The following is a 25,947-nucleotide window of genomic DNA, read 5'->3' on the forward strand; positions in this document are numbered from 1 at the left end:
CGACCATCCCTGGGTTTTTATGTACAGAAAAACAAGTGATTGTTGTCTTTTTAAGCAGCTAGCGAGCTCTTTATTATAGTATAGGCTTCTATCTACTGCGAAGTGTTCAGAACGGTCTATGTAAAAATTTTTATTTTATATCTGGGCTATTTATTTATTCATTTACTTTGCATCCTGGCCCATCATTTTCTAAAAGTCAGTGAGTATGTGCATTCTATTTTACATATTGCTGAGCCCTATCCCTACCATTGCTAGTGATCCAATCAATCATCATTTGGTGACCAGAGCACCGAGCAACAAACCTCGGGCAGAGGTAGAAAACCACTGTCAGGATCATCAGCCCATATATTGGCCCTCATTCAGAGCCGTTCGCTATTTGTGGTCGCTCGTTTAAAAACAAGGGGTGGCTATTCAAATGATCCGTACGCACATTGCAGTCTGTTCACACCTCTAAGTCTGAACGAGCGAGCAAAACATACGCTCGTTTATTTGTTAAAAACGCCCCCTGGCCGCTCGCATCCTACGTCATGTCCGCTATTTATTAGATTAATCGAGTACATCGACCAGCGTATGAACTGCTCGCTATTCTTGTGGTTGGTGTTTGCTACCACAAATTTGCGAGCAGTTCTGGCTATAAAATAACCCAGTGACGTGGTCAATGACGCTGCTGTTTTAAATATGCACACCCATAAAACGCCCGTTTTGACCTTTAAGCACGCCTGCGTTCGGATCTCCACTCCCCATTTTCAAGCACCTTCCCCTGTTACCACCCACATACGCCTCATTCTGTCACTCAAAATAGCAGGCCCTCGCTATATTGCGTACCAACGATTTTCGGCCGCACTGACTGGTTCGCGCATGCGTACTAAAAACCGTACGCATGCGCAGATGTGCAAACATCGCTCGGAACGAGCGTACTGCCGCTAACGAGCGGCTCTGAATGAGGGCCATTGTCTTCTGTGAGACTAATGTGTCTCGCTAGAAGATTTAGGAGGGTATTTACTAAATAGTGAGTATTCAAAGCTGCCAATTTCCTGTGAAATTAAATAAACAATAGTAATAAATCAGGCTTGCATATATTGCTATTGCCATTTCAAATCCAGCGGTCAAAGCTGCCGATAATCAGCGATTGTGAAAAGTCGCTGTTTAGTAATATATACCACTTACAGTAAACAATATAAAACGAGTGTTTATTGCCCGTAAATCCTAACAGTTATTCTATAATGTTATCCTGTCGCCTACGCACATTAGATGCCTTAATTTTATAGGCTGAAGCAGTATTCAGAAGATTGCAGCCTATAAATTCCCATAAGATGGACTTACTGCTAGAACATCTCACTAACGGTCTACTGTTACTGTACATCTGACACAAGGCAATTTCTACTTGAAAAACAAAAAAGTACCTTTTAGCACATGTAATTACCTTTTCCTCAGAAAGAACAGTAAGTTTATCACTGGCAATCAAGCTACAAACTTGTTCTATTCCAAGGTTTAGAAACTCCTCGCCGGGGACAATATCAGAAAAGTGTTGTTCTGTAATAAAAACAACAAACAAAAAGGATAATAGTGATAAACAAATTACATTAAAAGGGAGCAAAAAAAATAAAAAAAATCAGAAGATGGAAAAGAAAAGTTTTAAGGACGGTGACAACTGAAGGATGAGTTAGAGAACGGGTGTGGTATAGAAGAAAGACAGGTAATAGGTCGACACCAAATGGCTGACAGGCAATATGTCAACAGGGTCAAAAGGTAGACTGACAAAAGGATGACAGGGACAAATGGTCAACACTTTTTTTTTTGTTTTAAGCCTAATCTTAACCCTCCCCTAGTGCCCAACCCTAACCCTCCCCATGATGCCTAACCCTCCCCCAAGCGCCTAAACCTAACTGTAGCCTAAAGGAGCGATATCGTCTAGTGTGTCCCCAGCAGGGTGTGCTCAATGTCGTTCATGACATTGAGCACACCCGCTGAACGATATGATTAACGATATTGTTCAGCGTCAGGCTCTCTCCCCCATTCCCCAACATGCAGCAACCTGACATCAGCGGGAACGCGCGTCGTCGTTATCGTTCATCGTTTTGATGTTAAAAATGGACAATAAAGTGGACGACTGAACGATATTGTTAGCGTTCATTCGTCCACTTTAATCACCCAGTGCGTACGCACCTTAACACTAATCTTCCCTCTAGTGTCTAGCCCGAACCGTACCCTCCAGCAGCCTAACCCTCCCAATGGTGCCTAGCCCTCCCCCAAGTGCCTAAACCTAACTGTAGCCTAACACTAACCTTCCCTCTAGTGCACAGGTTCTCAAACTCTGTCCTCAGGACCCCAAACAGTGCATGTTTTGCAGGTCTCCTCACATAATTACAAATTAAAAAATTTTCTCCACCTGTGGATCTTTTAAAATGTGTTAGTGAGTAATGAACACACTTGTGCACCTGCTGGGTGACCTGGAAAACGTGACCTGTGTGGGGTCCTGAGGACAGAGTTTGAGAACCACTGCTCTAGTGTCTAACCCTAACTGTACCCTCCAGCAGTCTAACCTTAAAAATGTTGGATTTAAAAAAATAAATAAATCATGTGTCAACCATTTTTGTGTTAACCATTTGAACCTGTCAACCTGTTGTACCTGTCGACCATTTGGTGTCAACATTTTATTTTACTGTCGACCGGTCATTCGAATACCGTGGAGAACACACCCTCCTGACATTCCTTCTTCCAAAATTAAATCACTAGCAATGCAAACATAATGATGACAGTAAGTTTAGGATCAAAAAAGGTACAACTTTCTATACAAAATGGGTCCGACATTGCATATTATATTTCTACATATACAAAATAAAGTCCCCGTTTAGGGGTCAGTCTGTTCTTTCAGCTTGTTTGAAAATACTCCATTTTTCATTTAACCCAGTCACAAGTCAGAGTACTACTGATTAATGCTTCAGGGCCTGATTCAGTTTTACGCTATGCCAAGGTTTTCGCAGCTGAGCGTTAATCATCACCCTGCTCATGTGTCTAAATCGCGCTACGCATGTGTCAGGGTACATTACCGTAGCCGCTTGCAGCTAATTCCCCCCTGCAATGTGATTGACAGTCAGGGAACGCAGGCATGTCACATCCTGCGTCTGCAATCCCGGACGCAAGAAAAAAGCCTCCAACATCTCAGTACACGTGGTCATTCTAGGCGACCATGGGGCTACTCAGAAGGCCGATAACACAGCCCAACAAAGAAAAAGTTTGTTTACTTGCCAAAGATATTTGAACTAACTTATGGGTTTATGGGGTTGCTAAATTCAAAATGAAAGTTGATTTTTCTAATTGGCTCTAGTTCCTGAAATATACAGAATTATGGTATAACATCCCTTTTGATAATAGTTTTTCTTCGAGGTCCATAGGATCCACAGGAACTACCATGGGATATATACTTAGATAGAATTCAATGCACCAAACAGCAAAGCTTTGGAGCTCCCAGCATGCACTGGTCCCCCTTCCTATATACCCCACCCCCAGGCATTCAGTTTCTGACCAAGCCTTGCGGCAAAAGGTAGAGAGTGGAGAAGGAAGAAAAATTTCACCAGAAAACACTCAACAAGTGAAGAGGGAATCTGTGATACAGGGTGGGTGTCCTGTGGACCCTATGGACCTCGAAGAAAAATTATCAAAAGGTATGTTATACCATAATTCTGTACTTCTTCTTTGGGTTCCATAGGGTCCACAGGAACTACCTTGGGATGTCCTAAAGCAGTACCGCTAAGGGAACGCTCCTGAGCCTCTGATATTGCCAGGCGAATCCAGCCTCCCAACGTCTGCTTAGTGGCAGGCCATCCTTTCTTTCGGAAACCAAAAAGGACAAACAATGAGTCCGAAATGAGTTGGTACGGTCCACATAGGTCTTTAGAACCCGTACCACATCCAAGGAGGCCTCACCAGCTGAAAGGTCTGGGGAGTTAAAGGTTGGCACTACAATTTCCTCATTAATGTAGAAGCTGGATACCACCTTAGGCAGGAAACCAGGGCGAGTACGAAGAAGCGACCTGTCCCTATGAAAAATCAGAAAGGGGGAACGACAAGAAAGAGCCCCAAAATCTGATACCCTTCTGGCCGAAGCAATGGCCAGAAGAAATACAGTTTTAATAGTAAGCCATTTTAAATCCACTGAGCCCAGTGGTTTAAATGGCGATCCTTGTAGAGCCCTAAGGACCACAATCAGATCCCACGGAGCCACCGGTGGGATAAAAGGAGGTTGGATGCGAAGCACCCCTTGCATAAAAGGTATGTACATCCGGAAGGGTAGCAATCCTACGGTGAAACACTACTGACAGGGCAGAAACCTGCACCTTCAGAGAAGCAAGGCGAAGACCGTGATCTAAGCCTGCCTGTAGAAATGCTAAAGTCCTGGATAATCCAAATGTCTGAGGATTATAACCTATGGGGCGACACCATTCAAGTAAAGTGTGCCACACTCTGTGATAAATTCTCGCAGAAGCAGGCTTGCAAGCTCTGAGCATGGTGTTGACCACCAAGCTAGAGAAACCCCTCGAACAAAAGAGGGCAGTCTCAAGAGCCATGCCGTTAAAAACAGACGACTCAGGTCCGGGTAGAGGCAAGGACCTTGCGATAATAGGTCCAGATGCTGCTGTAACAGCATTGGAGTGTCTATTGACAGACTCTGAAGATCTGCAGACCAGTGATGTCTGGTCCACGCTGGAGCTACCAGCAGCATCAGACCTCCTTCCTGTTTGAACTTTCGGATTACCCGAGGTAGAAGGGAGAATGGAGGGAACATGTACACAAACCGGAAGGTCCATTTGATAGACAAGGCGTCCACCAGCAGAGCTTCCACGTCTCTTGTCCTGGATCTGTACCTTGGCAGCTTGTGGTTGTGCCGAGATGCCATCAGATCTATTTCGGGAAGGCCCCACTTGTTTACCAGAAGTTGAAATACTTCCTGATGAAGTGACCATTCCCCTGGGTGTACGTCGTGATGGCTTAGGAAGTCTGCTTCCCAGTTTAAGACCCCCGGAATAAACACCGCTGATATGGCTGAGAGATTCACCTCCGCCCAAGTCAGGATGCAGTACACTTCTACTAGTGACTTCGAGTGCCTCCTTGGCAGTTTATGTAGGCCACTGTGGTGGCGTTGTCTGACTGGACTTGCACGGGTTTTCTGTGAAGTATGAGCCTTGCTTGCTGAAGAGCTCTTAGAATCGCCCTAAGTTCCAATATATTTATTGGAAGCACGGACTCCTCTATTGTCCACCTTCCCTGGAAGAGGTGTGGACCTGTCACTGCACCCCAACCATGGGGACAGGCGTCCGTTGTCAGTAGGACCCACTCCGGAATCCAAAAGGGGCGGCCCTTGGTAAGGTGACTTGTGTGGAGCCACCAAGTCAGAGACAGACGTACCTCCGGAGACAGTACCAATGAGTGTTCGTATCCGACGTGGAGACTCGTCCCATCTGGAAAGGATCAGTGTCTGTAGAGGACGGGAATGAAACTGGCCATACTCCACCATGTCGAAGATCGACACCATGGAGCCTAGTAACTGCATTGCCTAGTGAATCGACACCCGGCGACTGTGCAGGCAGCTGCGAACCCGCTGCTGCAGCATGGAAATCTTCAAATCATGGAATCCAACAAAGCCCTGAGAAGTAGCATCCACTGTGAGGGCGTCAGTGAGGACTTCTTCCAGTTGACCAACCATGGCTTTGTAGCACTGTCAATGTCAGTAGCAGATGCTGAAGAAGCAATTCCGGAGACCTGGCCAGCAATAGCAAGTCATCCAGGTAGGGTAATAGACTGATCTCCTGCAGCCGCAGTCGGGCCGCCATTAGTTTGGTAAACACCCTGGGTGCCGTGGACAGTCCAAACGGCAGGGCCTGAAACTGGAAGTGTTGATGTAACACTGCAAACCTGAGGTACTTGTGGTGAGCCGAAGTTATCGGGACGTGCAGGTAGGCATCCTGTATGTCCAGAGACCCCATAAAATCCCCAGGTTCCATAGCCAGTATAATTGAACGCAGGGTTTCCATCTTGAACCAGGGTGTTCAGAGGAACTTGTTTAGGGACTTGAGATTCATGATAGGCCTGTATGTACCATTCGGTTTTGGAACCAAAAAGAGAGTGGAATAATACCCCTTTCCCCTCTGGGGAATAGGTACTGGAACTAAAACTCCCTGTAGAAGCATAGATCGAACCACTCTCCTGATCCATCTGTTGTCCCGTAAAGCAGAATTGATGTGGAGGTCTGTTTTGGAATGAAAGGGCGCACCCTTGAGAGACCACTTCCCTTACCCAAGTGTCTGTTGTGGTATGACACCAACACTGGGCGAACTGAAGAAGTCGGCCTCCCACCTTGGGGTCCCAAAAGGAGAGGCCCGTCCCGTCAGGCTGAAGGTTTAGCCTCAGGCTTGGCAGCTGGACGCCTAGCATTCCAGGCCTGCTTTTTGGGCTTTGTGACTTTCTTAGTTCCAGACGGTCTATGAAAGGACTTACTCTGAGGGCGGAAGGTCCGAAATGACTGAGTTCCAGAACTCGAGGGTAATGGGGCTGAAGGTAAACAGGCAGACTTGGCAGCCACCAAAGTGTACACAATTTTGTCCAAATCTGAACCAAAAAGTACCTGGCCATTAAAGGGTAAACCTTCTAACCCTTTCTTGGACTGAGCATCCGCCCTCCAAGATCGCAACCAGAGAGAGCGTCAAGCCGACACTGCAGCCGATGAAATGCGGGATGTTAGCATACTAACATCCAGAGCAGCCTCATTCACATATATGGCTGAATCTCCGAGGAAAACTACCAGTTCCACTTGTTCACTGGTAGCTTCTACAGGCAAGGACGCCTCCAGGGCATTAGCCCAACGCTTCACTGCCCTGGCCAACCAGCATATAGCCATAGCTGGCCTAGCCACTCCCCCTGAAAGAGAATAAATGGACTTTAAGCATATTTCCACCTTCCTGTCTGTGACATCATTTAATGATGACATGGATGGCATAGGGAGTGTCGCACTTTTGACAAGGCGCGTAATATGAGAATCCACCTGAGGTGGAGTTTCCCATTTAGAGAAATACTTCTCCTCGAACGGATAAGTGGTCTCCAATCTCTTCTGTGGCTGAAATCTCCTGCTTGTAGTTTTCCATGCTTCTTCCAAGTGTTCAACCAGCTGATCAGACAGCGGAAAAGCTGTCGCTGAACTTTTAACTTCTTTAAAGTAAGCATGTTTGGATTTGGCTGCTGGGGTATCCTCATCCCCAATATCCATGGCCACACGGATCACACGGATGAGGCTGTGCACATATATTTTGGCCTTGGGCTCCGCCTCTTTTAGAGGGAGCTCAGATTCAGATAAGTCCTATATTTCCCCATCATCAGTCGACACATCATCCTGATAGTACGTAGACTGGGAAGATAGTATCTCTTTCCTAACAGAACATGGGAAAGGCTCCCCCTGTTACATCTCCGTCAGGTTTTGCACCGTATTGGAGAGTGTATTAACCCACAGAGGTTCCGACTGTGTTTGGTAGGGAGTAGGTTGTAAAGGCATACTATGAGCCACAGCCAACTGTCTGAGGGTCCCCAGTGATGCAGATGGCATAGCAAGCTGCGGAGTGTACCTCAATGGTGGGGTCACTGGTGGTGCAGCAAGCCAACCCATCAGGCCCTAAGGGCCAGATTCAGACCCTCTTGCAAGCCGTCGCTCGCTTGTTCCTGGCCGATGTTACAATTGCGCATGCATCGCAGTGTGCGTGCGCGAACTAGTCTGAGCGATCGGGAAGCAATCGCTCGCCCAGCAGAGACAGCCCAGCTGAATGAGTGACAGCTCAAGCCGTTTGTGGGTGGTGAAAGGGGCAGGCCACTGGAACCGGGGGAGTGGAGGTGCGAACGCAGGCGTGCCTGAGCATCTTAACGCTGTTTCAGAGACGTGCATATTTAACAGCCAGGGTCATAGTACACGTGACCTGGTTGAATTATACACTGAAGTGCGCGTAGTGCTTGCGGTAGGGTACAGTCAACCGCAAGCGCTGCAGTCAGTTCCGACGGAACCCGATGTACCGATGGCTGTATATACTTCCTGGAGATGACGTTCGCTAGTGGGCGGCTAAAGACAGGCTGGTGGGCATCTGTAAACACAAAGAGATCGCACGCCAAGACATAGTAGGCATACTTATGCCTTGTCGTGCGATCGCCTGCGTTGATGTCACTTGGCTGAATTTGCATACGCTGGGAGCGAGCGTCCGCATCTAGCGAGCGAGTCTGAATCAGGCCCTCAGTCTATTAAACAGAATTATAAATGAATTAATATATATTAGTGAAGAACATTAGCAAAACATTTAGGGTCAGGGTTAGGCACTTAGAGGTCTGTACTAGAACGGCTCTACACTTGACTGCCAGGACCCGGAATACACAGTTGAAGACGCTGCTGCCGCCGGGAGCAGGTAAGTCACTGCTAGAACACAAGGGATGGATTCTCGCCATTTCAGCAGGCAGTGTCCACATGATGAATGTTGATATACTGCATGTCCACATTTTGATCATCTCAACATTATGCATGTCGACCTTAGACTACAGCATGTCGACAAGTGCTCTGTCAACATATTTGTAACGTTGAAATACACAATGTAACATCTATCGACTATGTGGATCCCGTGTCGACATTCTGCTGTCGACCTTATGACAGTCCATATAGTAAATGTCAATATTAATGGTGGGGGGCCCTGCGCACTGGAACGGACTAAAGTGTTTGGGGTGTGCTGCAGGTAATAGATAGGTCGTCCTGACCTTAAGTATATGAAATAGAAAGGTAACACTGTGCTCTACCCCTTCTGTATGATGACTAAATGATAAATGAATGCAGGATGTGAAATGATATAAACACACTTTTAATTCCAAAACTGTGGCTGAAGTGAGTATAATGAATCAGGGTATACACATTTACAGCAAACTTGTGTTCTCATGTAAACATGTCTACACAGTTAGTTGTGATGGTAATCCTATAAAAAAGTCTTAGTGTACACTACTACCCAATGCAATAATGTGAGATAACATTGGTGGGTGGTAGGTAAAGTTCTGCTTAATGAAAGTCTCTCTACCACCTGTGTGTTCAAGTCTGGCCGTGTGAAGTACCTTCACTTCCTTAGTTGAGCGGCGTCCCGCTTTCTTACATTTAATAATGCACAACCGAAAAACATAAAAAGAATAGCTGCGTATGTATGTGTACACTACAAGGCCTACACTCAGATCTATGGACATACCAAAACGTAGCCTGTGAGTATTGTGAGGCCACAGCTAGACACTGAATGTGCTAGTGAAGAAGATATTCCTTGTTCATTCTAGCATCCTGCACCTGTCACAACCCATGCAGATCCTCTTTCTTGCATGGGGTGTCGCTCTCTACTCTGGTGCTTCTAGCACACACAGCGGAAGCAACAAACTTGTGATAAACCAGAGTGTGCTGAAGCACCAGAGCAGAGAGCATCACCCCAGGCAGGAAAGAGGAACTGCATAGGTTGTGACAATTGTAGGGTGGTAGAATGAACACTATATTCAGAATTTAGAAAGTTTGCTATTATGCAGCCTTTAGCAAATTCGACCTTAAGAGATTTAATTAATAAAAACGTTGTGTCTGTCTGATCCAAGTAGGCGCAAAAACTACTGAACCGATTATCATGATAACTGCATCATTGTGCACTGGAAACCCCTAGAAATAACCTGCACTATGTTTCATCTCGATCTATCAAGCTCAAGCTGAGCAATACCAAGAACAAAATGTACTGACATCATCAATGCAAGAGACAGGTGTGGCACCATGCGCTACATAGCAGTCTGTGCACAGGGTAAAGGAGCTGCTGCCACTGTATAGCTAAGCTGGTCACGTGGGCCACTCCCGCCTCAGGGCCCATATGCAAAGCAATACAACTAGAACACCTCAAATATAAAAAGTTGGCAGAAGCGATTTCATCATGGGCAAAGCCGTAGGTAACAGCAAGTATTATATAGAATTGAACAACAGCAAGTATTATATAGAATTAAACAATGTTCTTGAAGACTGGATCTGTTACATGCTTTACAATCGCCTTGATGATATATCTGAGATTTCCCAGACTTCAAGAAGAATTTTCTGGTTCCGCAGCCTGAAGAAGTCATAGCTCTTTCCTGTGTTATAGCACCTGGCTCTTTGCCAGAAGGAAAGTCATGCAGGAAACCAGCCGGGCCTAAGATTATGTATATGAACATTGCATAATTAGCTTTGATTGTAAGATAAAGAAAAACTGCACTTTAATTTTCCTTCCAATCAAGTAACTGTTTAGTCCTCATCAGCTGTTCCCAGTACATAAACTGAAAACACAATTTAGAAGCTGATAAGAAAGAATGAGGAGAGATCATTTTTTAACAACAGCTCCAGTAAAAAGTCTCAAAATTACTTTTAAGAAAAATGAGAAACTGGTTACAAACAAAAAGCCTATAGTAATTAACATGGAGGCTAAATGCCTGAAAGCCAGTTCTGCTCATTACTGTAAAGTTACCATAAACCTAATTAACCTTAAGCACTGTAAGCATTGCATAACTCGGATGCCAATCACACAGGCATCAGGAATGAAATGGCTTGCTGAATGCAACTGGAAATGCAAAATTATTGTTTATTTATTTTCCATAGACAAGGCTTAGGCAGGTGTCCTATGAGCCTTTGTATACAGATGTGCTCAGCTAGTTTGTTGTTCATGGTGCTCCATTCAGGGCTGTGTCACGCCATGGAACGTTACGTGATGGCTGGACTTGTGGCGTACCGTGGTATTCTTCAACAAAGGATACGCTACAGCATGTAATACAGCACTTAACCGCTGGGCGGCTAGTGCTCCACTGTTGTAATTTGTACTGAATACCATACTGTTAAATTGGATGGACATCACATTCACGCACTGTATAATGTTTGCATGTTCGCACAACCAATATTTTTAATATCACATACAAACTGTACAGTAAGCTCTTAGAACGGCATGCAAATCAGTACACATACTGTACAGTAGTGAAGTTGCCCGAGTTGAGATCACGGTATAACCGATACTGTAGATTAATGAGATGCACGCACAGCTTTCAATGAGATGGGATGAATTAATCTCTAATGGTGGGGTACTGTATAATATTTGGAAAGGAAGACAATTTTTTTTATTATTAAAAATAGCAGCGGGTGGGTGGAGTGCACAAGGATGAGCCAGCTATGTGCGGTTCTTAACATAGCTGGCTTGTGGGCTAGTGGTTAGGTGATCGCTTTGCAACAATGCTGATCCCGGGTTCGAGTCCTGGAAAATATTATTTTTTTTTTTGGCACTGTAGGCTCTGGACACTATAGTGAAACTACTGTAGTAGTGAGCTGTTTAAAAGGCATTACAAATGCAAAAATTGAGGCACTGTCTCAGACTTTTACACTATGGAGATTTCTGAAGACCAGTAACTGGTAGCGGGCTCTGTTTGAGAGAGAGGTCTCTGTATTACAAACTGACTGTGCACTTAAAGCGCAAACTTGCATCAATGTCTGCACGGTTGGCGCTGTGGTGGCTGTCAGCCAGCTCCGAGGGGTTACAAATGGGATCTCTGGCGCATGCCCAGTGGAGGGGTTGCAATGGGATTTCTGGTGCATGCCCAGTGGAGCCAAGCCATACAGTACACCATGTAGAGCTACAGTATGCCATGGCATATGGAAGATCACAGCACTGCGCATGCCCAGTGGGTCGGGAGTCAAACACACCGAAGTGGGATGTCTGTATTACAGTACATACTTAAAGCGCAAGCTTGCATCAATGTCAGCGCTGTCCCAGACTAGGACACTATAGTGATTTCTCATGACCAGTAACTGGTAGTGGGCTCTGTTTGAGAAAGAGGTCTCTGTATTACAAACTGACTGTGCATTTAAAGCTCAAACTTGCATCAATGTCTGCACGGTTGGCGCTGTGGTGGCTGTCAGCCAGCTCTGAGAGGTTACAAATGGGATCTCTGGCAAATGCCCAGTGGAGCGGTTGCAATGGGATTTCTGTCGCATGCCCAGTGGAGCCAAGCCACACAGTATGCCATGGCGTATGGAAGATCACAGCACTGCGCATGCCCAGTGGGTCGCGAGTCAAACACAGTGCATCAGGTCCCTTCCCCCAAAGCAAACAAGAAACTTTAATTATCATAATAAAGGACGCTCTGTTAGCCATTTACTGTAAGCAGTCAGCTCTGCCCTTGTGTCTTGAAAAGGCTACGAATGGTGACCATTGCCAAGGACACCATCCCCCATCTGCTAGGATAACTAATGTGCCGCTATGAATGTGTCTGTACTGTATATTAAAAACTGACTGTGCGGTTGAAGTTGCACACTTGCGCCACTGTCAGCGCTGTCCCAGACTTGGACACTATAGTGATTTCATGACTTCAGAAACTGGTAGTGAGTGGGCTCTGTTTGAGAGAGGTCTCTGTATTACAAACTGATTGTGCATTTGAAGCGCAAACTTGCGTCAATGTCGGCGCTGTCCCAGACTAGGAGACCATGGTGATTTCTCATGACTTCAGGAACTGGTAGTGGGCTCTGTTTGAGAGAGAGCTCTCTGTATTACAAACTGACTGTGCGTTTAAAATGCATACCTGTGTCAATGTCGGTGCTGTCCCAGACTTGGACACTATGGTGATTTCTCATGACTTCAGTAACTGGCAGTGGGCTGTTTGAGAGAGAGGACTCTATTACAAACTGATTGTGCGTTGAAAACGCAAACTTTCATCAATGATGGCGCTGTGGTGGCTGTCAGCTCCGAGGGGTTACAATGGGATCTCTGGCGCATGCCCAGTGGAGCCGCTCCATACTGTAGCTGTGGCGTAAGGAGGCTCGTACAGTAGTAATGTGCATGCCCAGTGGGTAGGGAGTCTCACACAGTGAATCAGGTCCCTTCCCTCAAAGCAAGAGACTCATTACCATAATAAAGGACGCTCTGTTAATCCATTTACTGTAAGCAGTCAGCTCAAGGTCTGGCCTTACCTGTACGTCGCTGTATTTTGTACAATACAAACAATACAATGTCTAGTGCATTTTGGTTTCATGTAAAATACAGCTGGGTGGCAAAGAGTAGCATACAGTAGAAATGGCAGGTGGTGGGAAGTTGAGGAGAGTCTAATGTACTGGAGTAAGCTTACTTAATAATATTGAACTTCAATTGCTCGACATTTATTCAATGCTGTGTTGGTATAAATGACAGTATTCACACACCACCAAGTGATTTATGTGTAATCCTGTTGTGAAGATTTAAACAAAAATAAAAATAATTAAAAAAATGAAAAATTGTAGCCTTCCAGGCTTCGATCCCGGGATGCCCACACTGCTTTGCGATCTAACCACTACACCACATCATGGTCAATAGCTGATTCCCTAAGGGCATCTACGGTAATCCCTCTCCAATTTGGAATAGAGGTCTGAACTGTTGTTTTCAAATTCTCCTTAAGGTCATCCATAAGAACTGAAACAGCCACTTCCCTGTGATTCATATTGTCTTTTATGTCAGATAGTGTACAGTACTTGGCCATTTCCAACAAAGCTCTATGGAAATATTCTGAAACATTTTCATTATCTTTTTGCTTTATGGATAAAATATTATGCCAATCAACAACTACAGGGAAGTACATTTTTAACTTGGGAATAATCAGGTGAACATTATTAAGATTAACACCATCAGTTAAAGGTTTGTCTTCCTTCTGTTCCTCAACAATGGCCACTAAAGCAGAAACTACCCTCTTTCTGTCTTTGTGGTTTTTTTTTATTTTCCAGTACTATACAGTATGTTTCGCTGACCTGTCTTCAGGGGCTTACGCACCAGACGATTTGCATCAATGATATACTGTATTGTTCATATCATCTTCTAGTGTGTATGCAGTAAATCACCAAGGATGCTTGCGCGCGCTCCCCCGAGACGTCAACGATATCCCCAGTGGGCTGTACATGCAGCCCAATCTAGGGCTATTGTTAACCATCCCACCCCCTCGTCTTTCCTCGCTGCCAGCATCAGCAAGTGTGCATAGAGCACACTTGATAACGCCGGCACCATGGCGAACAATATCGCCTCATACACACCTGGTCTAGTGCCAATGGGTCATACTGTACAGTGAGTGGATACTGTCAATAAAGTGTAATAATACAGTATTAATAGTACTGTCAGGCTGAATTTATTGAAATTTTTCCACATTGTTTTGAGGCAAAATTACTTTTTTTTTTCCCCACAGTACCACAATTTGAAGGGCCTCAGCCCTCCCCACCCGGGCCCAGTCGCCTTGCCAGGCCGCATAAGTACTGTACACTACATTATTTCTATCTCTCCTTTTTTTCCCTCGTCAGTCTCTCTCTCTCGTACACTAAAGGCGCATCTCCAACCTCTTCTCCTTACACACTAATTCTTTCTGTCCTTGTGTTTTTTTTCCAGTTCAGTTATACAGTATCTTTATTTATTTTCACAGGCCAAGAACCTGAGGATGATGACCCAGACTCCCCTCCCCAGCCAAGTACTGTAGTACAGTAAGTACTGTAGAGTGTTTCCCTCTCTCTCTCTCACTAGAGACGCATGTCTAACCTCTTCTCCTTACACACTAAGGCCCTCATTCAGAGGCGGTCGCAAGAAGCGATCGCTCTCTCTGAATGAGGACGGCCGCTTCTTTTTTTTAGTGAGGCCTCCTGGTCGCTAGCTAAGCTGTGGGTTACCACCCACAGCTTAGCGACCGACCAGGGTGATGCGACGACACCCTAAGGTTGGGTCTTGGCAGCCGCAAGCCCCATGGAGCTTCCTTCTCTGATCGAGCAGAAAGCTCCCCACTGACATCACTGCTGATGTCAGTGCGGCCACCCACAAAATGGTAGGCATTCCTTAAACACCTCCGTTTGTGAAACCACACCCCCGCTCACAAAACGGGCCGGGCCGTCGATCAACATCGACAGCCGGCCCTTTTGTAGTGAGCTAGGGAGCGAGAGAGTTTCTCTCTCACTCCAGGGCTTGTGCACGCGGGCGGGTGACCGGGTCTGATTGAGGTCCTAATTCTTTCTGTCCTTGTGTTTTTTATTTTATTTTCCAGTACAGTTATATATTTCTTTATTTTCACAGGCCAAGAACCTGAGGAGGCAGAGGACGAGCCGGACTCCCCTCCCCAGCCAAGTAAGTACTGTATAGAGTAGTATAGGACATTTTGTTTTACTACTGTACTGTACAGTAATGTTACAGTTTGTTCGCCCAATTCACACTGAGTACATTACTGTGTTATTCTTTTCTTTATGCAGAGCACCTCCATATTGTCATTGTGGAGCTGGACAGTGAGGAGAGCAGCGATTCTAGTAAACCTTAACCTTGCGTTTATTGGTTAGGTTTAGACACCACCGGGAGGGTTCGGTTTAGGGTGCAGAGAGGGGGTTTAGGTTTAGGCACTAACAGGTGTAGGTTAGGCACTAGGGTGAAGATTAGGGTTAGGCACTCATAATAGGTTAGGGGGGTAGAGGGGGTAAGGTGTACTGTAGTTTACTTACCTTCCGATGTCAGGATCTTTTCCATCGGGCTGATGCTGTCCGGATTTTAACCAGTGGCTGAACAGCCGCCGGCATTTAAATGCCATTCCCATTTCTCACCCATTTGTAATGGGAGACAATAAAGTACTTGCTTTACTGTAACATTAAAGCATTTTTTTTTTTTGATATGTCTAAAAAGTACATGGGTTTTTTTTCCCCACAGTTCGGGAACTTGAAGGGCACCAGCCCCCCACCGCCCAGGAGCCTGCACCCGGGCCAAGCTGTCTTGCCAGGCTGCGTAAGTACAGTACTGTACACTACATTGTTTTCTACAGTATCTCTCTCCTTTTTTACCTTGTCAGAGTCTCTCTCTCTCCTGTACTTCAAAGACGCATAATTCTTTCTGTCCCTGTGTTTTTTTTTGTTTTCCAGTACTGTACAGTATGTTTCGGTGACCTGTATTAAGGGGCTTACACACCAGATGATTTGCATGAACTACTGTACAGTATAACAATATGGTTCAATGATATATAGTTCATATCGCCGCTCGCTCCCTCGAGTGACCAATGATATCCCCAGTGGGCTGTACAGTACATGCAGCCCAATCTAGGGATATTGTTAACCCTCCTTACATGGCGTACTGTATGGCTTGGCTAAACTGGGCATGGGCCAGAGATCCCATTTGTAACCCCCTCGGAGATGGCTGACAGCCACCACAGCTCCAACCGTGCAGACATTGACACAAGTTTGCGCTTTAAAGTATGTACTGTAATATAGACATCCCACTTTCACTGTGTTTGACTCCCGACCCACAGGGCATGCGTAGCGCTAGATCCCATTGCAACCCCTCCACTAGGCAAGCGCCAGAAATCCCATTTATAACCCCTCGGAGCCGACAGCCATGACATTGACGCAAGTTTGCGCTTTAAACGCACAGTTTGCAATACAGAGACCTCTCTCTAAAAACATAGCCCACTATCAGTTACTGGTCATGAGAAATCACTATAGTGTCCAAGTCTGGGACAGCACCAACATTGACACAATTTTGCGCTTTAAAGTACAGTCAGTATGTACTGTAATACAGACATCCCAAGTTTGCACTTTAAACGCACAGTTTGTAATATAGAGACCCCACTTTTAAACAGCCTACTACAGTACTAATTTCTAAAGTCATGAAATCACTATACAGTAGTCTGGGATACAGTGTGTGACTACCGACACACTGGGCATGCGCAGTAGAAATAGACTCGAAATGCCATATACCGACACACTGGGCATGCGCAGTAGAAATAGACTCGAAATGCCATACTGTAGCGTGACTAGCTTTGTGCTACGTGGGTACTGCATTGGAGCACCACACACCCCTTTCTTGAGCACACAGTGGCATAAAGTAGCATAGAAATGCCAGGATTGGTGGATAATGTATTGAATAATTAATTGGTGAAGATTTAAAAAAAAATAAAAAATTATATATTATATATATATAAATAAATAAATAAAAGGTCTCGAACCCACGGAACAAGACGACGGTAGAAGCAGTGAGGCTAGGCGTTAGCCCCCTAGCCCACACGCCTCAACCCGATACTACAGTAGTTCCTAAAGTCATGAAATCACTACAATATCTAAGTCCGGGAAATTGCCGACAGTACTGTACTTCCATTACCGCAAGTGTGCAACTTCAACCGCACAGTTAGTATGTAATACAGACAACTGGGCACGCGCAGTGCTATGAGACTCAATACGCCACAGCGTAGCACGCGATTAGCAATGCGCTACATGGCGTATGGAGCAACAAACTACATATATATATATACCACATCTACATATATAATGTATTGAGTTTAGTAAGGGTTGGATAACAATCCTGAACTACTGTAGTGAAGATTTTAAAAAATAAAAAAAATTATCAAGGTCTCGAACAGGCGGGACAGGAAGTGTAAAGCAAGGCAGTTCACCTAACCCCTTGCCCACAAGCCTGTCCTAACAAGAACTGCATCTGTCGTGTATGTGATGTGACGGGTGCGAATTACAGTACGTGTACTGTGAGCATCCTTGTACTGTAGCTCGACTGGCGTATGGAGTGGCTCCATTGTGTGTGACTGCCGACACACTGGGCATGCGCATTACTACTGTATGAGCCTCCGTACGCCACAGCTACGGAGCAGCTCCACTGGGCATGCATGCGCCAGAGATCCCATTGCATCCCCTCCACTGGGCATGCACCAGAGATCCCATTGTAACCCCTCCACTGGGCATGCGCCAGAAATCCCATTTGAATCCCCTCGGCCGTCGTGCTGACATTGACACAAGTTTGCGCTTTAAACGCACAGTCAGTTTGTAATGGAGAGACCTCTCTCTCAAACAGAGACCACTACCAGTTACTGGTCATGAGAAATCACTATAGTGTGCTAGTCTGGGACAGCGTAGACATTGATGCAATTTTGCGCTTTAAAGTATGTACTGTAATAGACAACCCACTTTCGCTGTTTGACTCACGAAACACTGGGCATGCGCAGTAGAAATGGACTCGAAACGCCATACTTTAGCGTGACTAGCTTTGTGCTACGTGGGTACTGTATTGGAGCGCCATACAGCCCTTTCTTGAGCACACAGTGGCATAAAGTAGCATATAATGTATTGAATATTGAATAAGTGAGGATTTAAAAAAAACAAAAAAAACAAACTATATATTTTCAAGGTCTCAAACCCACGGGACAAGATGGGAGAAGCAGTGAGACTAGGCATTAGCCCCCTAGGCCACACGCCGCATCCCATTACTACAGTAGTTCCTAAAGTAATGAAATCACTACAATGTCTAAGTCTGGGACAGTGCTGACAGAACTTACATTGGCGCAAGTGTGCAATTTCAACCGCACAGTCAGTGTGTAATACAGAGCTTAATGATTTCAAACTTTATTAGACATTCTTCTACAGCTTTATTATACATTCCTGATTCCATGTGGAAAACGCTGTACTACTGTATAGTGTACCGAATCACCGCTTCTGTCAACCAATCATAGGGCGGTGATACAGAACATGCATTGGAAAATCAGACGCATGCGCTGTTTAGTTTAGCAAAAGTGACACCTGGTGGACAAAAAGTTGTATTACACGTTATGACTTTTTTCCAGCGCTACACTATGCTACATTACGGAACATTGTGTGGCGTGCCTTGCGTGGCACGCTACACAGGGTATGGAGCAACAAACTAGCTGGGCACATCTGTAACTAGTGGTTTGTTTGCGAAGGTGATCATCAAGGATAATCCCAGATGCTATATATGATATTGAAGCTATTTGTGGGCTATTGTGGATCTGTCAGTTGTTTTGCCTTTATCAAATATCTTTTATGCTTTTCAATTGACTGCACCCTTATTTCTACCTATACCAACGTCATAGACCTAGATGCCACACTGCAGTACTCTTGATTATGCTCTCTGTTTCAAAATTTACCAATAAAGCAATAAATACCTGTAACATAGGGCCTGATTGAGAGCTGGCTGCAAGGGCGATTATGGACACAGATAGAGCGATTGTTTGCCATCACACATTCATATAAGCCGCATGTGCAGCGATCGCATTGTGATTACGGATGCACAGAGGAATCCATTGCAAAGCGAGTGACTGGCTGTCAGCGTTTGTGGGAGGTGACGGGGGATGGTCTGCAAAATGCAGGCATGTCTGTCTGTTTGAATGGGCATGCATAAATTAGCCAATGTGATCATCTATGCAGCTCTACGTGTCAGGAGAGCTCCCAAGACTGCGGCAGGTCAGACCTGCTGCAAGGACAAGATGGCTGCTCGATGTGCGTCCATGTTACAGATAACCAGGTAAGCGACGTCGTACACATATGAGAAGTCAGCAGTGAGCATCCTTATGCTTGGGTAAGCTTTGCAACCATTACCATTTTCGCGCAGCGATGCATACGAAATCTATACAATTTTAAAGCTGTATTTGTGAAACTGGTGTCTCCTGACTTGTTATGAGTTCATAACACAGTTGAAGATCACCTGATGTCATGCTAGGTAGGTCTAAGCATGTGAGCTATTGTGCGGTGGTCTCACTAGGAAAATGGCAGGGGGTAGAATAAAGAAGTATACAAAATGTGTGGAGTAAAACAAGATTAGGGGTTTCGGTTAAGCAATCAGATAGAAACTAGGTTTGGTAAACAGATGGGCCTCTGTTGTATTGGTATAATTTCTTTAACAGGGTACTATCTTTATTGGAGTTGGCATAAAATGGACTTTATTCCAGCTTAATACTTACTCAGCATAGTCTGAGTAATAAATTAAATTTAAGTTTGTGTAAGATAGCCAGGGAGATCACCCTGAGATTGTTTATTCGTTCACAGACATATTGCGTCAGCTGTGCTGCACAGTCGATGGCAGATAGATCTGCTCATTGTGCTGTGTGTACAACTGGCCAGCCAACCATCCGTATATATCAGGGGTCTTCAAACTTGGCCCTCCAGATGCTGTGGAACTACACATCCCAGCATGCACTGCATATAGTTTTAGCATGCTGTTATATCAAAAAGGTGGCAGTGCATGCTGGGATGTGTAGTTCCACAGCAGCTGGAGGGCCAAGTTTGAAGACCCCTGGTATATATACTGCAGAGGCTGCGGGGAGGTGGTCACAGCCAGGTGACAGATGATGGTTGTTCAGTGTGTATGAACAACCATCATCTGTAGATATATCTGAAGATCGGTCGATCTGCAGATATATCAGTTAGGTGTGTACCCAGCTTAAGCAGCTCAGATAATCACATTAGTTATGTCAGTGAACAGGAAAATGTCCTCAATGTTATGTAATATTGCACAAACACTCCTGGTAGAGATATAAGGGAACTGTTGTTCCTCTAGGTGACTGAAAAGGGACCTCCCAAGTCCACTTTAATGTGACCTGAGCAGATCATGCACAATCAAAGAATCTAACCTTGATCAGCTAAAACGACAATACAGAGTTTAAACTGTAATGACCCAATTCAGCTTGTTATTGCCCCATTATCCAGGGATCAACACCATAGAAAACTCTTTATGTCTCGGTTACCAGAACCACCTCTGCTATTTAATAACATGTCGCTGGGAAGCATGGGGGAATAGGGAGCTGAACAGCGCTGGTGCTCTGTACAAAAAAATTAAATGTTCTGCATTCACCATGCTGAACTGCAGTCGTTGTAAGAACGTGTTTCAGTCTTTTAGTATCCTAAATATACAGTGCATCCGGAAAGTATTCACATCGCTTCACTTATTCCACATATTGTTGTTACAGCCTTATTCCAAAATGGAATAAATTTATATTTGTCTTCAAAATTCTATACACAATACCCCATAATGACAACGTTTAAAAAGTTTTTTGAGATTTTTGCAAATTTAATAAAAAAATAAAAACGAAGAAATCACATGTACATAAGTATTCACAGCCTTTGCCATGAAGCTCAAAATTGAGCAAAGGTGCATCCTGTTTCCACTGGTCATCCTTGAGATGTTCTTACAGCTTAATTGGAGTCCACCTGTGGTAAATTCAGTTGATTGGATAGGATTTTGAAAGGCATACACCTGTCTATATAAGGTCCCACACTTGACAGTGCATGTCAGAGCACACACCAAGCATGAAGTCCAAGGAATTGTTTGTAGACCTCTTAGACAGGATTGTATGGATGCACAAATCTGGGGAAGGGTACAGAAAAATATATCTGCTGCTTTGAAGGTCCCAATGAGCACATTGGCCTCCATCATCTGTAAATGGAACAAATTTGGAACCACCAGGACTCTTCCTAGAGTTGGCCGGCCATCTAAACTGAGCGCTCAGGGGAGAAGGGCCTTATTCAGGGAGGTGACCAAGAACCCGATAGTCACTCTGTCAGAGCTACAGCATTCCTCTGTGGAGAGAGGAGAACCTTCCAGAAGAACAACCATCTCTGCAGCAATCCACCAATCAGGCCTGTATGGTAGAGTGGCCAGACGGAAGCCACTCCTTAGTAAAAAGCACATGGCAGCCCGCCTGGCGTTTGCAAAATGCACCTGAAGGACTCTCAGACCATGAGAAACAAAATTCTCTGGTCTGATGAGACAAAGATTGAACTCTTTGGCGTCAATGCCAGGCGTTATGTTTGGAGGAAACCAGGCACCACTCATCACCAGGCCAATACCATCCCTACAGTGAAGCATGGTGGTGGCAGCATCATGCTGTGGGGATGTTTTTCAGCGGCAGGAACTGAGAGACTAGTCAGGATAGAGGGAAAGATGAATGCAGCAATGTACAGAGACATCCTGGATGAAAACCTGCCCCAGAGCGCTCTTGACCTCAGACTGGGGTGACGGTTCATCTTTCAGCAGGACAACCACCCTAAACACACAGCCAATATATCAAAGGAGTGGCTTCAGGACAACTCTGTGAATGTCCTTGAGTGGCCCAGCCAGAGCCCAGACTTGAATCCGATTGAACATCTGTGGAGAGATCTGAAAATGGCTGTGCACCGACGCTTCCCATCCAACCTGATGGAGCTTGAGAGGTGCTGCAAAGAGGAATGGGCGAAAGTGCCCAAAGATAGGTGTGCCAAGTTTATGGCATCATATTCAAAAAGACTTGAGGCTGTAATTGCTGCCAAAGGTGCATCAACAAAGTATTGAGTAAAGGCTGTGAATACTTATGTACATTTGATTTCTTAGTTTTTGGGTTTTTTTAACTAAATTTGCAAAAATCTCAAAAGAAACTTTTTACACGTTGTCATTATGGGGTATTGTGTGTAGAATTTTGAGGACAAAATTAATTTATTCCATTTTGGAATAAGGCTGTAACATAACAAAATGTGGAAAAAGTGAAGCGTTGTGAATACTTTCCGGGTGCACTGTATGAATATGGGGGAGATGTATCAAACCTCCATAGCAATCAGATTTTACCTATCATTTTTATAGCACGTACTAGATAAATTGTAGACTGAAGCTGGTTGGTTGCTACGGGTAACTTCTCCACTTGTCCTCTTTAGAAGGTGCGATATATTCTCCTATGTCTCATGCTGGGCTTAAAAGAAATCTAAAATTTACATCAGAATTTTGAGTATTCCGCCCCTTCACCTTTAGAACAGGATCAGTTACCAGCATGGTGCTTTCTCCACATCTTTCTCATATTTTGGACATTGGGGTAAACCGTAGGGAAAACTCCATTGATCCTGATCTTCAGTTTCTCTTTGCTGCACAAGAAAACTGCACAGTCATCAGAGAGGTGGGTTACAAATAGACAGAATGAAATGTGTCAGCATCATAAAACTGCTTCCGCTGCATTAGATATACGAGGAGACAGGGATTTGGCAGGCATTAAGGGCTATACGTAATACTTCTTCATCATTGTATTACAATTTAATGGTACCCTGTCATATTTAATTAACAGCAAAATACGAAAATAATCATTCATAGACTATAAAATTCTAAATTGGGAATCGCTAGCTGGCAAAGGTGAAAGCAGATGGTGAGGGGGAAGAACAAAGTTATACAGGATTTGTACAGTGAACAAGGAGTACTGAAAGAGAAGTGTGAGGGGTAGTTCTGCATATAAGAGATATAATATATGATAGTACTTGGTGTAATCCAGGCTCTCTCTCTGTACTCTTCATGGACATTCCATATATCGTGAGAGAACGCTGTTTGACTTTATGCTGCCACCTTATACTGTTGGCAATGCCAATTTACGGTTTACTGAACATGTTCCCATTGCGAAATATATCTGCCATGTGTTCTAGAACAGTTTTGATGATGAAAGCAAGGAACAGGTTTGCTGCTATGGGTGACAGCACCTCTTATCTGCGCACCAGTTTTTATACATAAACCCAAATCATTCTTCTAGACAAAAATGAATGCATTAGTACATAGATATGTAAAATACAAGTTGTTTCATCAATCTAACAAAAGAGCTTCCCATCATCAGATTCTCTTCATCTAGTACAACGCACAATTACTATTTAATAGCCCAGAGTAAGTGATCCAAATATGTGCTGGATAATAAATGTGATTCACATAACCACAATACACACAATATTTTATTACCCTTTTAGCTTTTATGACCTAGTGCAGTGATTTTACACCTTTTTCAACTCGCGGCACAGTGAATAAGATTTTAAAATTGCTAAAGGCACACCATCAGTTCTCCACAGGGGAAAAACACTCACAAATTGGCCCCCCACGGGAAGAACAGACATTGCCCCCACCCACAGAAAAACAAACACACACATTGCTCCCCACAGAAAAACACACACACACACATTGCCCCCCACAGAAAAACACACACACACATTGCCCCCCACAGAAAAATAATAAAACACAATGGCCCCCACAGAATAAATACAATAATTAGTGAGAAAGGCTCACTGTCATCCCTGTCCTGTCCCTATTTGGCTGGGGTTGCTTAGTCACACTCAGTGACTGAGCACATAGTGCAGAGCTGGGAGTAGTGTACAGGCAGTCATGCACGCTGCGTCTCCATAGGTCACGGCCCGCGTGCACCTGAGCCTCCCTGAAGAGCCCAGCACTGCCCAGGCCAGCAGTACAAATAAGGTCAGCTCTGACTGCACTGACCTCGCAGCACACTTGACAACTGCTCACGGCATACTAGTGTACCACGGCACAGCGGTTGTAAAATGCTGACCTAGTCCAATGTTGGAATAGATTGTTCATATAGAGATGCATCAATTCCAGAAAAGAAATAATAATTATTATCAGAGCCGTAACTAGACTTTTTGGTGCCCTGTGCCAGAAAGAGCATTGGTGCCCCCCTCATTTTTCAAAGGGAAATAGTGAACCAAAAAAAGGGAAATGGCTTCATGGGGAAGGGCCAGGGAAGAGATAGGAGAGGCCAGGAGATGATGGGGATGAAATAAGAGGAAGCTACAAGTGAGAATGACAATAAACAGAAATTTGACAGGCCCAAACAGCGCCCCCTGCCCTGGGGTGCCCTGTGCGATGGCACCGGCCGCACTACCCTAGCTACGGCCCTGATTATTATGGCAGATCTACTTTAAGACATATGGACATGAAGCAGGAAGCGATAACAGAAACCCCCCCCACACCACCTCTGGCGATCCCTGCAAGACCCAGAGTACATCAGGCTAGTGTAGATGCCCTCCTTGCCATCCCCACTGCACATGCACATAATCTCACAAAAATCACAAGAGCCCACGCTCAGGCAGATCCCCGGGGATGATTTTCTGCAATACTATGGCAACAGCAAAATAGTTAGATGCTTAGATGTAATAGTTTGAGCTGGTTCCAGCCAAACTAGCCTACTCTCCCGGAAGTTGCCGGAATTTTCAGATAGCCTCCCGCACCCACTGAAGAGGGGCCGGATCTCCCACATCCTGCTTCTCCGGGAGAGGAGATGAAAAAAGTAGATAAGTATGGTTATAGCGCACTTTGCACCTTCCACCTCTACTTACATCTCCCCCAAAGACAGAAAAAGACATGCAAAAAGCACATATGCAAAACACACAGTATAATACCAGAATAAGAGACATGCAAGGTCCGATACAGAAACATGATATTGACAGTGGCCCTGATTCAGATACGGACGCTCTGGACGAGCGCTCGTTGTGCGGCCTCCTGGCCGCTCGCATAGCTGTGGATGACCACCCACAGCTATAGCGAGTGACCATGATGATGGTCGCGATGGTCAAGACCATCGCGACCATCGGGCTTGCGACGAGACCCTTGTGGTAGGGTCTCGTGGCCGCAAGCCCCAGAGAGATTTCGGATCTAACAGAGCCGGAATCTCTCCACTGACATCACTCGTGATGTCAGTGGGGCCGCCCCCAAACAGCAGGCGTTTTCATGGGAACGCCTCCGTTTGGGCAGCCACCCCCCCCCCCAGCCCGCCCACCAAAGGGGGCGAGCTGTCACTCAACATCGACAGCTCGCCCCCTTTGGTGCGAGACCCGGAGCGACTGATTGCCCGTCGCTAGCCGGGTCCAGCGCATGCGCACGACGGAGCCTGCTCCGTCGTGCGCATGCGCTGTGGGCCACCATCGACCCGGTTGCGAGCGCTCAGCTCTTGCGACTGGGTCTGAATCAGGCCCAGTGTCTCACTCTATATGTGTGCTTATGTGCCCTCCTTTGTGTGCCTGTGTCTTTCTGTCTCCAATTTTGTATATGTTCCAATTTCTCCCTATCTGCCTATGCCTAGCCGTATTTCTCTCTGTCCACACCTCCAATTGTTTGTCTGTCTCTTTCTCCACATCAAATATGTCCAACCATTTTTTTTCCCAACTGCCCGCACAAGCCACAATTCTCTTGCGCTATACCTTCTCCTTACTAGTCTTCCACTACTCCTCTCTGCACGCCTTTCCTTCTTCCTCTTTTGCTGGGGTCAATGTACCTGTACTGGTGTCTGCTGACCAGAAGTGATGTGGATGAACCACAGTATTAAATCAAAAGAGAGCAGGTAAACACAATTTTG

At 45.2% G+C, this 25,947-nt stretch overlaps 1 protein-coding gene across 4 annotated transcripts in view; it reads right to left on the minus strand.

The window, feature by feature from the left end:
• KLHL2 (kelch like family member 2) overlaps nt 1-25,947 on the minus strand; it is a 166,532-nt gene that overhangs the window by 75,388 nt on the left and 65,197 nt on the right. For all 4 annotated transcript variants that reach the window (XM_088450296.1, XM_088450299.1, XM_088450297.1 and 1 more), the window contains one exon: nt 1,424-1,533. In XM_088450296.1, the coding sequence (XP_088306422.1) occupies nt 1,424-1,533 (110 nt within the window). The remainder of the gene's footprint in view (nt 1-1,423; nt 1,534-25,947) is intronic.

Source organism: Taudactylus pleione, unplaced genomic scaffold, assembly GCF_031769625.1.
Source record: "Taudactylus pleione unplaced genomic scaffold, aTauple2 ptg000513l, whole genome shotgun sequence".
Taxonomy (NCBI): domain Eukaryota; kingdom Metazoa; phylum Chordata; class Amphibia; order Anura; family Myobatrachidae; genus Taudactylus; species Taudactylus pleione.